The sequence below is a fragment of the Conger conger genome, chromosome 1 (assembly GCF_963514075.1).
Source record: "Conger conger chromosome 1, fConCon1.1, whole genome shotgun sequence".
NCBI classification, from domain to species: domain Eukaryota; kingdom Metazoa; phylum Chordata; class Actinopteri; order Anguilliformes; family Congridae; genus Conger; species Conger conger.
The window spans coordinates 60047546-60065846 of NC_083760.1; the positions used below are offsets into that span (position 1 = coordinate 60047546).

At 41.4% G+C, this 18301-nt stretch overlaps 2 protein-coding genes across 6 annotated transcripts; both read left to right on the top strand.

Moving 5' to 3' along the window:
• The first annotated feature begins 988 nt into the window (after positions 1–988).
• popdc3 (popeye domain containing 3) lies at positions 989–4290 on the top strand. Its single transcript, XM_061261544.1, has 3 exons — positions 989–1675; positions 1789–1897; positions 2101–4290. Exons 1-3 carry the CDS (start codon positions 1107–1109, stop codon positions 2404–2406), a joined length of 984 nt encoding a protein of 327 aa, XP_061117528.1. The 5' UTR covers positions 989–1106; the 3' UTR covers positions 2407–4290.
• Positions 4291–4501: 211 nt separating this feature from the next.
• Positions 4502–18240, top strand: bves (blood vessel epicardial substance). 5 transcript variants are annotated; one of them, XM_061218532.1, is made up of 9 exons: positions 4502–4650; positions 5648–5669; positions 6712–6944; positions 7815–7939; positions 8482–8669; positions 9136–9244; positions 9647–9814; positions 10448–10586; positions 13675–18240. In XM_061218532.1, exons 3-9 carry the CDS (start codon positions 6713–6715, stop codon positions 13806–13808), a joined length of 1095 nt encoding a protein of 364 aa, XP_061074516.1. In that variant the 5' UTR covers positions 4502–4650; positions 5648–5669; position 6712; the 3' UTR covers positions 13809–18240. The 5 variants fall into 5 exon arrangements, with proteins under 5 accessions (XP_061074516.1, XP_061074514.1, XP_061074515.1 ...); XM_061218533.1 differs by lacking the exons at positions 4502–4650; positions 5648–5669 and adding exons at positions 6474–6523; positions 12092–12153 and having other exon boundaries at positions 13675–13795; XM_061218530.1 differs by lacking the exon at positions 5648–5669 and having other exon boundaries at positions 6668–6944; positions 13675–18239.
• The last annotated feature ends 61 nt before the right edge of the window (positions 18241–18301 follow it).

An 18301-nucleotide genomic window follows, 5' to 3' on the forward strand; every position in this document is an offset into this window, starting at 1 on the left:
AAGCGGTCATGTTTAGTATTTTGTTGAATATTCTTTGCATGCAATGACTGCTTGTAGTCTGCGATTCATGGATGTCACCAGCAGCTGTGTCTCTTCTCTGGTGATTCTCTGCCAGGCCTGTATTGCAGCCATCTCATAATGGCTTCCTTGACTTTCATTGGCACAACTTTGGTCCTCATATTGATAAACAGCAATAGTAATTTCCAAAGGTCATCGAAAGACGAGAGGCAAGACTAGGTGCTCTTATACCTGCATTAAGGAGCCAATTAATGTGACAGTACAGTGCCGTACCAAAGCGTTTCCTGATTTCATTTATTATTGAATATTTTTCACACTGAATGGTTTCAGGTGTAATATTAGACTAAGGCAACCTAGATAAACTTAACTGCTTGCACCAGGGTTGGAAGCAATAATTGCTACCAAACACTTCCTATAATTTGGTGTTGGTCTTTAACATAGCTGTTGAGGGCAAAAGGTTAAGGAACCAGTTAAGATTAGGAATTACTTCTTCACAAGGGTGACATGTTTGGTAACTTTTTCATGAACTAAATTAAGGGTTTTGTATTTACTCTGGTTCCATTTGTCTAATATTCTATTTTGTCTAAAGATCTATCCATTAAGTGTGACAAATATACAATAATGTGTAAATCAGGAAGGGGGCAAATACTTTTTCACAGCACTGTATAAAAGGGGGTGGTATCTACCAAGACCACTCGATATTGGTTGGAAATGGCATTAAGTTAAATGTGACTTCCTTTACGTCATATTTATTTTTAATTTCAAGTCTAATGTGCTGGAGTACAGAACCAAAAGAACAGAAACTGTATACCACTGTCCCGACACCGACTACATTGCATAAGTTTTTGTTTTTTTCTGATGGTTTATTGCAGGGGTTGACTTCAGTTTTGAACTGTCGGGCACCAGGACCTAGTAGAGCGCTGGGCGTCACACGTATCATATTTTGAGAGAAGATGACATGTGCGCGCGATTACTTTTTCGGCTGAGGATGACGTTTCAACCCATATGTTTTGCTCGGTGGTTTCAGAAATTACTAAGCATATTATTGGATTCCCACTGAAAACTATGTAGGCTAGTGGCATTACTGTATGAGAGTCGGGTCACCCCTTATTGTAAGGCAAAAAAGTAATAGTTTGTCGTCCTCAACAATGGAGTCCCCGTACCAGTTCCCCAGTGCCAACTTGAGTACGGGCGAGGAAGAGGGAACGCACCCACTCTGCACGGACTGGAAAGAAACTCCGGAGGGGTCCGTGTTTTACCTGGCCCATATTTTCTTAGTTTTCGGTTTCATGGGAGGCAGTGGGTTCTATGGGCTACTTTACCTGTTTTTCTTCTTGGCGCTCGGGTTCTTCTGCTCCTCAATATGGGCTTGGTCGGATGCCTGTACCACAGACACATTCTCTTGGAATTTTGTCCTTTTTGTGATCTGCTTGGTGCAGATTGTTCATGTCGCCTATCGGCTTCGGAGTGTCACGTTTGAAAAGGAACTCCAAGATCTCTACGGCTACATGTTCAAAAGACTGGGAGTGTCGCTCACGCAGTACGGCAAGATAGTGGCTTGCACCGATGGGGAAATCCACACCATCGAAAAGGATCACTACTTTGCAATGGAAGGAAAAACTGCAATTGATAAACTTTCTGTGCTTCTGTCAGGAAGGTCGGTGGTCAATTCAGATAATTACCGATATTCTTTAAAATATTAGCCTAGTTGAATGTTCTGTTGCCTGTAATATAATGACTTAATAAATGGCTGATTTTTACCACTTACAGAATTCGGGTGACGGTAAACGGGGACTTTTTGCACAACATTTATCCGTTCCAGTTTATAGACTCTCCTGAGTGGGATTCTCTGCGACCGTCTGAAGATGGTGTCTTTCAGGTGTGTTGCCAATGCGCCTAAGCGCGTAAACTTTTCCTTCAGAATCCGTATAGCCTTAACTTTGAGTAAAATACGGCGCCAGTAAATACAGAGAAAAGAACGGTAGTTATAATATTTTATCATTTCAAATCATCATTCTGGGGAAGGTGGCTTGATGTGCAGGGGAAAAAGTAAACAGTCGTTTTCTGTATATTTTCTTTTAGGTGACACTACGTGCCGACAACCCCTGTAGATACGTTGCTTGGAGACGCAAGAAGCTGTATCTGCTCTTCGCCAAACATCGATACATTGCAAAGGTTTTCGCCCTCATTGTCAGGAATGATATCGCGGAAAAGCTGTTCTCACTGAACGACAAGGCTTTCGACAACCGCGGATTCCGTTATGATCTTCGGTTGCCCAGTTTTTGTCATGTGCCGGGGCCTGATTTGGATCAGGCTGGGTTATTTCTGAGTGTCCCGGAACACCAAGGAGAGCACAGCCAAACCACTCCGGTACAGACTACGACATGATCAGTCCACTGGACTGTGGTCTTTACCATTACCGTTTTGTCATGGTACCACCATTTTCTTGCTCATATCATATTGACGTCAACCAAGCAAAACATGTTTCACAAATCTATCCATTCTTGTGTCCTCTTATGTAGTCCATAGGCTACGTTTGCATGCGCAAGAAAAAAATTAAAATTGAGAAATGTGCTATTAGTGGTTTCAAATTCCACATGATGTGAAAAGTATCAGTACGCTTCACAAAAATTCTTAAGACTTAGCTCGGGTAATTTGACTATTCCAAATTGGCCTTTCCTAGCTTGGCTGCACATTCATGGGGTCTTGAGGAAATTGGTATGAGACCAAGGCCATTGTAATTTGCGCATATTGTTTGTGGTACTTTTGATAAGTTGCACAAGGGCTTAAGAATCTAAATATATCGACCTGTTTCGTCGCTGTTAGCGACCTAAAATAAAACAAAATAGAAGTGTGGCCTGCGTTAGTTTAAATTTAGAACGGAGCAATCTGTCACAAGCGCAGGGTCTTTATTTAGCAACTGGTGGCGTGTTCATGTCACTACTGAACCTGGAATGCTGTGATCTTTGGGGATCCCGCACTTCCGGTGTCAAAATAAGCTTGTCAAGTCCACGGAAAGCGAAGACGAAGTGTAGGACAGTCGCGCAGACATCGGTAGATAGTGCTTTCAAAATATTCTGATTTACTAAACGTGTTATTGAATATATGAGTACTTTGTAATAACTACAGGCCTTATCCTTATACAATACTTATCCGCCTGATGTTGACCTTCGTGTTACTGTTATCTGTAATTTAATCACTTTGATGTGTTTGTTTACTGTATAACGTGTATGGGTTATATTTAGAACCAAGCTTGTTGTTTTACATATTTGTTTTAAGAAACATATTTTGAAGATCCCATTACCCTTTTCCGGAAAAGGTGTTGACCATTTATGATAATGTTTTATTTTGTTATTTTTGTGATTGTTGCCTGGATTTGAATTGTCCAATTATGTTTACTTTATTTGGCCGACACTGCCCAGTCGGCCGAAGCCTAACGTTTTGTTCTTTTTTTACGTCCCCTAGGAGATTTTCACCATCCAATAAATGTTTATTATTTTTGAACTGTTGAACTTTACGTTAGGATAGGTACTTTTGTGGTTCGCTGTGTCTTTCTTAGTTTTACATATTGCATTATTTCGTCGCCATTAAGTTTAGCAAAACAAATAGAAAGTGAGGCTAATGGGTTCACTGAAAAAAACAAAACTTACAGCGGTACCATCATTATGCGGTGCTGTCCGCGGTTCTGATTTCGGGAGGCGTGCACGTGCACGTGTTCTGGATTGTGCATTTCACTGGATGCCGGAGACGAAAATGACCAAAATGTTGTTTGTTAAATTGTATTTCTATCCGCGGACAGAGATGCTGTGTGTTTCGAGATGTGGCTCCATGGCTTGTAAAAAAAAAATGTTGAGGAAACTTTTTACTATTTATTTACTTTTCAATGAAGCCCAGCACATGCTTTGTTAATAAGCTTGGGGTGAACACAGGAATTTGTCAAAACACGATTTTTAAATGTGCTGTTCATGTAAATGGACCTTGTTGGAATGGAATGGAAATTGTTATTACAAACATTGATTCAGTACCCGATATTTAATTTTGACTTCATAAGAGCTGACTGTCAGGGACATAATTGGCCTATTAGGCTAGAAGTTAGATAAAACCGACCGGGCGTAAGTGCATAGTCTCTGTGCTACGTTAATACAAATAGTGCCTGAATGCATGGAGTGACTGATTTATTTGAACTCAGAATTGATTCTTTTTTTTAACGCCATTTGATGATTTATTTCAGCTTAATTATGTTTACCATGCATTGATGTGAATAAATTTGTCTTTAACATGCAAATGAGACGTATGAACGCTTTCTTTACACAAAGTGTGTCTTGTTTTAATGGTTCTTTGTCGAAACATAATGAATATCTGAAAACGAAACCCATTCTTTGTCTCCCCCTGGTGGCGGCATATGTGGGTGCATATGAGGAACGACGGGGGTGTTGACGGCTGTTCTCTCGCCTCTTGCCCATTTTAGTCGATGCCTGTCAGCTCGATGGAATGCGCTTCTCACGTTGAACAGCCCCCAACTCTCACGGATTTTCATTTATAGCTCCTTTATTTTTGTCAGTAGCCTACTTTGTTTAAAATTGTTTCGTCTTTGTCTATCGTTTTATTTGGGCCATACCGTTAGTTTAAAAGGTAAGTTCAATAACATATTAACGTATTCTGCAAGGTCGTGGAAAAATGATTATTTGAATACGAAACTTGCCGCCGAATATCGGTCTCTCAGCTATTAGATAAGACATAATAGGCTAGCCGGCTAGTTTATTAATTCTGCTAACGTATTTTCTTTTTCTTTTCACGAGTTCACATAATCTGGATGCACAGCCTACTTTAAATATGGATACGCGAGACACATACAGGATTATTAGCCTACCGTTGTTCGGAAATTAAGTTCATTTTATTGTTACTATTAACAGTTTTTTAATGAACGTGATTCAGTTTTGCCATTCATTTTAAAGTCAACATAGGTAACTAATTGAATCTGAGTGTACTCGATTAGGTCACGCAGGCTTGTGTTTTTGGTTCTGAAACTATTGATAGGTGTTTACATGTAGCTTATAATAGTCATATTGGTTGCATTATCGGTGACATAGGCTACATCGGAATGTTAATAATAGTAAAATTACAATTAGTGATGCCTCTTTACTAAATCTTTGGGACGTTTGTGTGCTGTGCAATGAGTTCACAGACGTCTTGGCTGAGCGTCCTACGTTGGTTAGGCTACAACCAAAGAATACAGTGCCGCAAGAAAGCTCTTTAAAAAAAATTATACAAAGAGGAAACATGACTCGTCCTCTCAGTAACTGTTTTACCATCACTTGTGCATCCAAATGTAGGCTATTGTACGCATAGCGTTCTATTCTGTGATTTATGCTAAAACTATGCGTATTTGGCGTAACTGGTTTAATTTTTCAAAATGCAATGTCAAATAATATTTAAAAAATAGTCTGGATCACACAGAAGACCAATAGGTAGGCCTACATGCTCCAACTCTATAAACATTTACGCGGAATGTTGAATCTGTTCAATCTGATGAACGTTCATAAGGTTTGTCTGGCGAAGTTTTTTTTTTTTGAGCAACCTACATGCTAAACTTGTGTTTTGCTTTTAAATTGGACTTTTAACAACTTAGAAGAGAACAGAAAAGACGCAACGTAGGTACAACATTTTGGTGCATTTACAAAACTGATTTGCAATTGTTTTATTGTATTGAATTATCTTTGGTTACTCCTTTGGTATTAATTTTCATGAAACCCCCTAGTTTTTCCTCAATGTCCTACGGTTATCCTTGCTTATTGTTTTTCTATTTCCTCCCCTTCTCACTCTGCCTGATTCTGCACACCCCACCTCTCTCTCCCTATCTGTAGTGTGAGCGGCTATCTGTAGTGTGAGCAGCTATCTGTGTCCTCTCTCAGCAATCAGGCCTGCTCCAGGCAGTGGGCCTCCGTGCTCCGCTCTCTTTCTCAGCATGTATATAGTCAGAGCCTTTTGCTATTTGTATACCAAAATGCCAACTTGTATTGTCCTTTTAGAAGGAAATACATGGCTCCTGCAACCAGCTTGCTACCACAACGCTTTATAAGGGATTACAAGGTTTAGAATGTAAAATAAACTTGTATTACAATAACAATTTTCAAAATTGCTTAAATGCCCTCAGTACCTTCTTTGTCCATCCATTCAGTGCCAGCATCGCTGTAATTTTCAGGTCATCAAAGTATTTTCAGGATTTCAAAAGTATTGTGTCTGCACCACATGTATTCATTTGAGATTTTCCATTGCCAGGGCCCAGGTCTAACAGCACTGCTTCAGCAGTGCCAGTTATGTATTTTCTGTCCTGTGTAAAAGGAGGCCAGATGTATGTACCAATTACTTTTTTATATATCATCTTTCATTCATCATTTCCTTTAAAAATGGGGACCATCAATCAGACCATGATACCAGACAAAACATATCTAAGAATGAGAGTGGTCGACTGCATTTCCTACAGTTCATGGGTGTTGCCTTTCAGGTAAAAGACGGCTTCATAGGACTCAAAGAGTAGAAATTTGCTCCTATTTAAGAATAAGGGAAGCCATAGGATACTGGCAATCTTTATCTCTGTAATACACACACACACACACACAAACTGTTACTCTCCTTTTTAAAAAAACAGTCCGCTAAACGCCTCACAAGGTGATTCCGTGCGACTGGCTCTAGGATGGCGACGCCCACAGAGGTCACGACCGTGTTTTACACGACGATGATGGCGTCCCTGGACACAAACGCCACCCACGTCCCCGAGGCGGCGCAGAACGCCACTTCCTGTGAGGCGTGGGAGGAGGCGCACCACCTGCTCTTCCACCTGGGGAACTTGTTCCTGGCCCTGGGCCTGGTCATCCCCACCACGCTGGGCCTGCACATGATCCTGCTGCGCGTCATGTTCATGACCGGTGAGCGGAGAGGGAGGGAGGCTGCCTTTCTGCTGTCATACTTCTGTAAAACCTACATTTTAAAGACAGATTAACCCTTGGTTGAATGTCTGTTCTTACACTGTTCCACATACAGGACATTCTACTGTCATATTTCTGTAAAACCTACATTTTAAGGACATTTTAACCCTTCGTTGAATGTTCTTAAACTGTTCCATATACAGGACATTCTACTGTCATATTTCTGTAAAATCTACATTTTAAATATATTTTAACCCTTATGTAACATTCTGTATACTCCCCTTATCTTAAGGGTCAAAAATGACCCGCCCTCATTAAATCCCTAAAATAAAGCAGGTTAATAGAATTTCTATTTTTCTAATCTACTTTGCATGAAGAAACAACCTGTCACTCATCACAAACTTTTTCATCAAATTTCAAGTTGAAAAAAGATCATTTAGGGGGTTTTCTCTGCTGGTAAACATAGTGGCGTTAAGACAACACAAGGGTTAAAGACAGAACATATTTCTTTAGCTCTCTCAGTATTGCCATTATTCAATTTGAAGTTGAAATTATTTGTATTGGTCTGACCCAGAAGTTACATAGCAATGGCATGTAGATGAACAGGGCTGCTATTTGTTCATTCATTATTATCTGAATCAATCTCTTTCTGTTATGTGGTATATTTTTTACCATCATTTCTTTATGTGATGCAGTCAGTGTTTCTTTGCTATGGTATATTTGTGTCCACAAGAGGGCAGTGTAACCAATGTTTACAGTGTGTGTCCTCTGTGCTGCCAGTGGGGAATTCCCAATAAGCCTTCATGGCTTGTCATGTGACACAGAGCTATTTTAACTGGAATACATCACTTCCTGCTCTGGTCCCTGTAGGATGCTGCCTGTTCATTGCCTGGGCGACGCTGTATAGATGCGCCCTGGACATCATGATCTGGAATGTAGTTTTCCTCATCATCAACTTCATGCATTTCTTCTACTTGCTGTACAAAAGGAGACCGGTGAGCCTACACCGTTCCACATTCAATACAGGAACTTAGTGAGCCCACACTGTTCCACATACAATACAGGAACTTAGTGAGCCCACACTGTTCCACATACAGTACAGGAACTTAGTGCGCCCACACCATTCCACATATAATACAGGAACTTGGTGAGCCCACACCATTCCACATATAATACAGGAACTTAGTGCGCCCACACCATTCCACATATAATACAGGAACTTAGTGTGCCCACACCATTCCACATATAATACAGGAACTTAGTGCGCCCACACCATTCCACATATAATACAGGAACTTAGTCCTCTACTTCTATGTGGAGGAGTCCATCAGTTCCTCAAATTATTTTGTCTATCCATACATTTACAGGGTAAATAAATGTTGTCTGTTGTTTATATGTCCATACAATTTTGGCTATAGTAAATAAAAATACTTGCATTTTACTAAATAGAAATCTTTTCCAGTCACTCAAGTGGGCTCTTGCCTCTATTCCAGCCTAAATTACCAGAACTGAATGCTGGCGTCTTTCTTGTTTCCAGATTAAGATTGACAGGGAGCTGAAGTCAATGTACAAGCGGATGTTTGAGCCTTTGCATGTGCGGGAGGACATGTTCCAGCGGCTGACTGGGCAGTTCTGCACCATACAGACCCTGAAGAAGGGCCAGTTGTACGCGGCTGAGGACAAGACCTCAGTGGACGAGCGCCTGAGCGTCCTTCTCAAGGGAAAGTATGTTGTGTCCCGCCCACTGCACCCTCTCAGCATCCAATAACCTGGCACCTTGGGACAGCATCAGCCAATCAGAATGTGTGCATGCCAGGTTGCGCATACCTGTGCCATTTTCACAAATTTATCTGCAGAGCGATTTCAGTGGTGGAATTCTCATCTCATGTGTATGTATGGCCACTGCAAAGGGTTCAGTTCACCTGTGCAACCCCAATGGATCTAATGACCAGAGGACCATGGGTTTATATGTCATGTGGAGCAGGCATGGTTGGATTGCATTACATATGAAATCATTGCTGATACAGTGAGCTCCATTAGGTTTGAGACAAAGATGTTTTTCTTGATTTTGAATACACTATTGTATTGTTTTATTCCATGTTCTGCGTGATCAGATTATTTTATATATATGTTTGTATTTATATCGAGATGAACAGTGTTTTAACCATGGCCTCATCTTTGGCCCTGACAGAATGAAGGTGTCGTATCGTGGCCATTTCCTCCACAACATCTATAGCAATGCCTTTGTCGACTCTCCCGAGTTCAGATCCACTCAGATGAACAGGGGCGAGAAGTTCCAGGTAAAATAACCTGATATCTTCTGTATGTGTTCCAGGTAAAATGGCTACATTCTGCTTGGCACACCATCCTTCCATTTCTAGTGGTCTACAATAACCAATACCACAATTGCAGGTAGAATTCCCCATTGTGCCAGGTATCCAATATGTCAGTTCCAGGAAAATGTACCACATTATGCCCGGTATCCGATACCTCAGTTCCAGGTATATTTGCCACCCTGCCCTGGGTGTCATGTTTCCTCTCCTGTTTCTTATGTTCTCATAGTATTGGTGGAGTCAGCTCCTTCAGTCTAATACAGGTGAAATACACTCAGTCATCCTGCCGCTCCTGTCATACTAGAGGTCTGACCATCCTATGATCTCATGTTTTTGTCACTGTGATGACATACGATTCCTTGTCGCCAGGTAACCATCACTGCCGAGGAAAACTGCAAGTTCCTGTGCTGGTCCAGAGAGAGACTGACATACTTCCTGGAGTCTGATTCCTTCCTGAATGAAGTATTCAGATACCTAATTGGCAAAGACATCACCAACAAGTTGTACTCCCTCAACGACCCTACTCTGAGTGACAAGGTGATCTTTTTTCCTTAACAAATGAAGCATGCCTGATCAGGCCAGACCTCTTTCCCAAACCTCTTTCCACAGTCTGCCTGAACTCAGTGTCAGATGCACTGCAAAAAACAAAACCAAAAATATAAGTTGGCTAGAATCTTACGTCTCGTATGTTTGTTTTACAAAATAACACAAAGATTGCCAATGAGGTGAGACAGTTTTACTCATTTCAAGATGGGGTTAGAAAATTTCACTTATCAAGCAAACGGTAGCTTAAAGCAAGCTTTTATTTCCTACTTGAGAGAAAGAAATAAGATTTTATGTCTTATTACTAGAAAACACTTAAGACAAGTGTTTTTTGCAGTGTGGAAACCACAGTGATAATGTTGAATGAATAACATGTCTATGTGACAAAAGGCAGATTTGTCATTTGTCTTGAAGTTTGAACTGTGAAGGCAGAGTGAGGTGAAGGTATATTTATTACTGAAGTACTCTTGTCCTAGTCCAATCAGCGGAAACCTTCCAGAGGAAAATTATTGTGACCTTCAAATGACTTTCCACTGTATCTAGTGACACAGTGAACAATGGGCGGACAATGAGCCTGATTGTCAGTGAGATACTGAGGATGATGATGATGGCGTATTTGCATGGCAGGCAGTGAAGAAGATGGACCGGCAGCCGAGTCTGTGCTCTCAGCTGTCCATGATGCAGATGAGGAACAGCATGGCCAGCACCAGCGACACGGACGACGTCCTCAACCAGTTCCTGCGAGGAAGCTCCGGGTCTTCGCTCCGTGAGTCCCCCTCCCAGGGAGCTGACACACCCAACACCTCACTCCTGTCACCATGCCCTGCCTGCCACACACTCTCTATTGGAATCAGGAGCTCGGCTCTTACATTCCTTTGACCCTCTCTACTCCGTAACAGGACTTTTTTCCCTTCCTTTTTTTCTCTCCTTTTTGGAAGGCTAAATCTTGCTCACTCTGCAGTGCTCGTTGCTACCTCCATTTTAGATTTGGGAGAGTGTGCTCTCCCCTGATACACGTAATGTCGGCCGCCACTTCTTCTCAGGCTGCAGTCTGCTGGTAGTCTGACTTGCACAGACATGAGTCAGAGGAAGACGCTTTGGCTCCACAGAAGAACTTGGCACTGTTTGACCAGCAGGTGTCGCTGGTTCACAATAAGATGTTGCCTCCCTGCTGTCCGTGGGGGGTGCCAGAGCCATTCGTGCATTGCCCTGGGGTTGCGGGTCACACTTGACATTAGAATGACCTGGATTCAGACCATCCATGTAATAGAACAGCTCCTTAACAAGATGAGCCACCCAACAATCTGAGTAACTGGGTTTTTTCTGCTGTGCTATTGCTGTTTGTGAAAATTCATGAAAATGGGTGTCCATGGCCACAACTCCCACCATGAAATCTCATATGATGCGATCAAACCGGAATGTTTCAGCTACAATGGCTAGGAGACAGAACTTCCGGTATTAAGATAAATCGAGCTGGCCATTTGGGAGATCCAGTTAGAATCAGTGATCCTGACTTTCTTACTTTTATTGATTGTAGTCTGCAGCATCCTGATTGGTCCTGGTGATTAAACTGACCTGATTCTGCTTTAACCCCTGTTTTCTCACTGCTGCTCCTCAATGTAATTGTGTGTGAATCCTTCCCTGCCAGTATGGGTTGTTTGGTGTTTTCTGCTTCCAGTCCTTTTTCCAGTAAGAGAGATGATGGGAATTCTTGGTAAAGAGGTTTCCTAATCAAACATAGAAATGGAGGTTGCTCCTTGGACAGGGCAACTAACAGTGCTGACAGTTATAACCTGCGTAAACAGTGATTGAGGTAAGGTGCCTGGATCCAGGGCGACCATGTTCTGAACCCCATTGGCTCCAGAGCCCAGTGTATCTCAGTCTTATGTCTCACTGTCTGCTTGACCACTGCTCCACACTGATCAGTGTTCCACACCGCAGCCTGATAAGCACCCCACATCACTGCTCTTAACCATGGCTCCGCACTGCTTTAACAGATATATGCAGTGCTTCTGCTGCCTATGTGCTCTCTGTTAAGCCTGAATACACCACAATGCTGCAGGCTGTCTTTATCTATAGGCAATCCTTTCTCCCTCTGACCAGCAGTTATTGGTGAGAAATGTTCTTTCTGAAGTCTTCCTCTTCCTCCTCTAACAGGCACTAAATGGTGTCCTTCATAGTCTCCTGAGGTTGTGTCAACGTTGTGCTGACGTTATGCTGACGTTGTTTCCTCCCACACCTGTCCCCTCCCCTTCTGTCCCCCTCCAGCAGTGCTTCAGCCCAATGTGTGTGGCCAGGCCTATCAGCAGGCCCCCTGACAGAGGGGAGGAATCGTAAGACTGTTTTCCTCCTCTCCTCTCCTACCTCACCCGTTCTTCCTCCTTCTAAAACTCACAGTTGAAGTTTGACATTAAAACCAACCTATCAACCTACCAACCAACCAACCATACCTTGGATGAAACACCAAATAAACCCAGCTTACATCCCCCTTCCTGCTTTCACTGTGCCGTCGTCCAAGCTCCTGCTAACCTGCCTGCTGGTAAAATGCACCGCTAACATAATGTTCAGTGGGGCTCGGTTATCACAACGCCAATCTGTATTTGTGCCCTGAAATCTGTTCCAGATAAAACGGGGACCATCCCTTTTAAATGCCTTAAGCCAGGGGCTGATAACCATATGACCCTGGGTCAGCATTGGGGCCTGCTAGAGGCTGTGTGGGCCACAGTAACATGATAAATAGAAAACCTCTTGCCTACAGAAAATGGTGACAGAGATTATAAAAAATATTTCAATTATAAAGAATATAAGAATATACACCTGTAGCGTAGTGGTTAAGGTGCATGACTGGGACCCACAAGGTCGGTGCTTTGATCCCCGGTGTAGCCACAATAAGATCCACACAGCCGTTGGGCCCTTGAGCAAGGCCCTTAACCCTGCATTGCTCCAGGGGAGGCTTGTCTCCTGCTTAGTCTAATAAACTGTACGTCGCTCTGGATAAGAGTGTCTGCCAAATACCATTAATGTAATGTAATTAATGTAAAAAGTAATCATGCCATATGGGTTTTTAGCAATCTCAGCTGGGCTGCTAAGGCGACAATATAAAATCTGACCTTTGTGAAAGCTTAGCCCTGTATGACCATTGCGTTGTGCCACAGAGTAGTAGCTCTGTAGTGACCATGTCAATCATGTTGTGTCTTTTCTGGGCAGTAGTTTGTGTGACTGTTTATGTCATGTTTAAACATGGCGGCCATGTTGTGTGTCACCCTTGTAGTGAGAATGTCAGCCATGTTGCGTGTGTCGGCCATGTTGTGAGCATGTCTGCCAAATTATACTTCCGCCATCTTGTGAGCACATCTACCATGTTCTTTGCATTGGCTGTATTGTGCTGTGTCAGCCTGGTTGGGTGCGTGTTGATGATGTTGTGAGAATGTCGGCCAAATTGTGTCAGCCATATTATGAGCACAATTTACAAAGGAAATATTGACATAGGGAACTAATGTTTCTTCTTAAAATGTGGAAGAAAAGAAAAGAGCTCCAGGGTATTTTTTTATTTTTCTCTCAAGGGAACGCAGGTGGTGGCCCGTCTGGTTTTTAACCAGATATTATCATGCTTGTAGATTCCAAAATGTATGGTAATGTATTCTGCACCAGAGATGGAAATGACACTCCTATCACACAGTGGTTTTGAGCCAAAACAGGTTTTACCTCAAGCAAGCTGGCACACCACCAACAGTCAGTTTCTGACTGCTCAATACATTGATCTGTAACCTTGACTGGCTGAAACTGCCGTGCATTAGGAGTGTTTACATAACTGTGTATGCCACGGGAGCTGATGATTTTTGCTGCTTTTTCAGAAAAGTCCCCTGCGACAAAGGCAATGAAGATGAAGCCAATTGAGGAAACCATAGAAGACGACGTCTTTGAGCCTGACTCCCTGACTGACAACCCCGCCCCTAAGATGTCCACAGAAGACCTGGAAAAGGCCTAAAAATCACTGACACATCCTGAAGCATAGGGTTTGCCCCTAACACAGTCCTGTAAAGAGGGGTACCCCTACAACCCTTCCACCTCATCCTGAACCGGCCAGCCCCTCAGAAATGCCTGCTGAAATCCCCAGATTGGAAAATCAAGATTGGGTTAGAAGTGCTTTTACACTTAAAGGTACATTTCTGTTCTGGGGTAATAAGATATTCACTCTGTGTTGTTGGTTTAGGATTGCATTCACTGTCAGTCAATACCTCCACCCCAGTACACACACACACACACACATGTGCATCGGTACATGCGTACACACACACACACACACTCACACACACATGCATGGGTCCACGCGTACACACGTAAATATTTACATTTACATAATGATGCAAACAATGTAATGTTGAACTGATCTGAAAAACCCTGATGCTAATTAGAGCTTGTCATTGAACAGGATGGGGCATTCCCGGGTTGGTGTTGGCGTGTTGATTCTCATGAACACAAAACACTTAGTCATAATTAGGTAAAGACAACACAGTGCGTAATAGAGAAAAAAAGAGGTTTATAAATACATTCTTGCTACTAGAGTTTCAGTTAACCCACCTGCTCCTGATTGCTGGAACAGCTTTTTTTCACATATAAGGGAGTTTATTACTGTACTCTTTTACACACAATATTGTATTCATATAATATAGTATTCATATTTATAATATTCATATTGAAGGAAAAATTCACACCATTTTATGTAATGCATATGTTGCTCCTTGTATTGTGATAGTAAATGTTTTTTGCAATTCTGTAAGATTCTGCAAAACCAGTCACTTAATAATAAATCAGTCATGCAATTCCCATCGATCATTTCACCAGCATCCTGTAGCCAGTATCCTGCCAGCAACACTCCCACGGGCTATGGGAGTGTGAGACAAGGGAAATGTGAAAATGTCTATGAGCACTGTATTTCAAGATAAAGTTTAAAATACAGAAATTTCACATTTCTCCTTTAATATGATATTGTCGTACTGTGGACAATGTCTACATCATCTGTAAGTCGCTTTGGATAAAAGCGTCAGCCAAATGACATGTAATGTAATGTAACATCAGGAATCTTCAAATCTGGCCCTTAATCCCCCTCAGTTTTTATTTTCACCCAGGTAATTCACTGAACCATTAGTGTGACTGATTGGCCAGACTCACACTGGACTCCCGGGTAAAGGGAAGGTGGAGAACAAGCAGTTCTCAGCCCTCGAGGACCATGGGCTCACTCCAGTATCTAATTTTTCTCATCTTTTATCTTTTACTTGCTCCTGACCTGAACATCGATCGAGGTCCACCATCTTTAAGGATATTCCGATCACTTAAATGTTGTTCTAGGAGCTAGTAGTAGAAGTTAGGAACTCCCAATCTTTCCTTTGAGCAAGAAAACATCAGCGCATCCTTTGCGGAAGTAATTTTTTGGAAGGTCTGACATACAAATGATCGACCTGTAGATCCACCTCTCCCCATTTGCCACGTCTGTATCTGAAGTGGCTTCGATCTTACGTTTGAAGGAGCAAGGACATTCCATTTGCCTTACCATTTTGCCATCGCGTTTTCTCGATTTCCCCGTCCTTACTTATTTTTGAAAATCTTTTCCTAACCTCTCCCAATGGGGGGAGTAAGGGGCAAGAAAAGGAAAAAGAGGAGAGAAATAAGGGATCGGAATAAGCCCCGTGATTTAATGATCCCTGCCCTACACCTTAAAGCTGCTGTGTCTTGAATGAATCTATTTCTCTTTTTTTAATGCAGGCATTGCACAGGGTTTTGTAGTGAGCTTGTAAGTCCCCTGTTTGCATTAATCTTGGTCTTTTAATACCAGTTATTTAGCATTTTACAAATGTTGACTGCATAATAAAATGAAAAGTCTACTTCAGTTCAGTTCATCACATCTGTTTAATTGGTGTGAATTTATGCTAATTTAGTGTTTATTTATACTTGCTAAATGGAGTCACAAATTGTAAATAAACATAGTAAACCTAAATAAATGTGCACTACTGGAGATAGGACATGATGAGTGAACTGCAGTAGACCTTGGCCATGTCTAAAACGGCTTACTTGCTTACTATTGCAAATTAAATTGAGTACACTCAATGACTCAATGAAACGTAGTATTGATGTTATACGTATGCATTTCCATGGTTTTGCTGAGTGTGCATGTGTCCAAAACAACTGTGTCCTCAAAATGTGTTGTCTACTAAACATACTGCAGACTGCACAACATATCCGCAAGCCACCTTCCAATCTTCGAAGATGCCTGCCCTTGTAATAAAAAGGCGCTTCCTCTCTAAAAGTATGGTTTACTTCCTGAAAAGTCTGCTCGCGTATATACTCAGCGAAACATAGTAAACACAGTACGTGTATTAAAGTACACTATATACTAATATTGCCTGGGTAAATTTCATGGCCTGCATTTGGGAACACACTGTATACTAATATAAGTAAGCAGCATGTCTAGTAGACTTATTTTGAGGACACAGTAGTTCAGAGACCCTTTCAGACATAGCCATCTACATATGATTGTTGTTTGCAATGTAAGATTTTGTTTTCATTGATTACCAATTCCCAATTATTTGGCAGTTGTTTTCAGCCAGACCAACTTGCCAATTCATACCCATATCATAAACATGTGAGCATTGATCCTGAGCAGAATCATCTGAAAAAACCTAGGGCTTGAACGGGATGTTTCTCAACTGCAAGGTAGACTGGATTATATTGTCTCTCTGTGTGTTCTAGCTCCCTAAAAGACCATGGGCTGGTTTACTAGACCTGGCCCATTCCAACTCTTATAGAAAAACCCAATGAAGGTCTCCATGGAAAAAAGGTTTTAGTATAGGACTAGGCTTAATCTCTGTCTGGGAAACCAGTCCCATATGTAGTAGAAGTTGCCTTTGTCTGTGGAGTTGCACATTATGTGCACTTTTATATTTTTCTTCACTTGATGTTAGATTAGCAGCCTGCACATACTTTCCTGATATTACATTTACTTTACTGCCTATTAAAACATAGCAGTTTGAATGTAAACTTGAATGTTCTTGAAGCCAGAGAAAGCCTTTTTCCTCAAGGATTTATCCAGCTTCAAAACCATGGAACTCGGATGTGTAGAATCACTTTTTCACTATGGTTGATGGATAGAACACTAGTGTGCAGTGAAAGAAATGTGAAAAATAAATAAAATGCCAATTGGTTTTCTGTTATTAATTTACAGTGCCGTCTATTGACTGCTGCCATTAATCACAATCTAAGCCAGCCATTTGTGCGCTACAACTGATTGGATCTTGAAAGTGTGATTTATGGTTATGAAAGCTGTGACAGTGATAAGTATTTATGTATAAGCTTTACGATATCGTATGGCTGGGCCTGTTAGCAATGAGACCACTCACGATCACCCATTCCTGAAGCCTGACAACTAGTCCAGCTGGTATGGCACCAATGGTCTGAGCTGTTGTTAAAGGGATTGGCCACTTTCTGGAGTTTTAAAGATATGTCAAGTTTTTTACTGGAGTTACTTGATGTTTTTATTTTATTTTATTTTAAACCACAACCAGTTATTGTAAAGCCAGTGGGTTGTCAAATTTACACATCTAAAATGTCCTTAATCACTGATTGATTGTCTGAATGTTTACAATAGCATTAAAATAAGACTCCAGAAAGTGACCTTTACTTTTAATGCAGTAGAATTGCTGTTGTATACCGGACAAATTCTTGCAAGACATAAAACTATCCAGACACTGAGTTACTGCCAATATAATAGGTTTAATTTCAATCAAGTAAAACTTCTTAAGACCTCAAAGTCCATGATTCACAGACACAAAAAAGACCATACACTTACATTGAGGTTATAAAATATGTGATATGCAAATAAACTTTTTATTTATTTTTTTAAAAAAGCAATCAGTGCTTTATTCCAATGCGAGGCTGAGGCAGAATTCACCGATCCTCAACACTTCACACTGGTCCCAAACATACATCACATGACAGTTTCTGAACGCTTGAGACAGGACATGTAACAGCTCACGTGACTAACAAAGTACGTTCACACGTGGGAACAGACTCGAGGTTTGATTCTCAACCACAATAAGTGCACAGGGTCTGCCGTGCGACATTAGCGGCGGTTTTCAAGCTGTTCACATTTACACACAAAAATCTAAATAAACAGGTATAACCATGAGGTAGCCCTGGCGATATTGCGGCCTTCTCTTATTTTACATTCGTACAAACGTCTAGTGGTGGTTTGATTCAGTCTGTATCCCTGCGTTCCTCTGTCAAATAAAGGAAAGAAAAAAAAAATCAGTAGTTATATTAATTTAAAGAAATGTAAATAAAGATATTAATTCACTGGAGAGTAGTTTGTTGTTTTTCATGTAAACAAGTGATGCGTGTTCATCCATGAGGAAGTCTGCCATTTCATGAAAATTCAGTCGTCTCCGCAAAATAAAAATAAATATGTTTTAATAACACATTCCATTT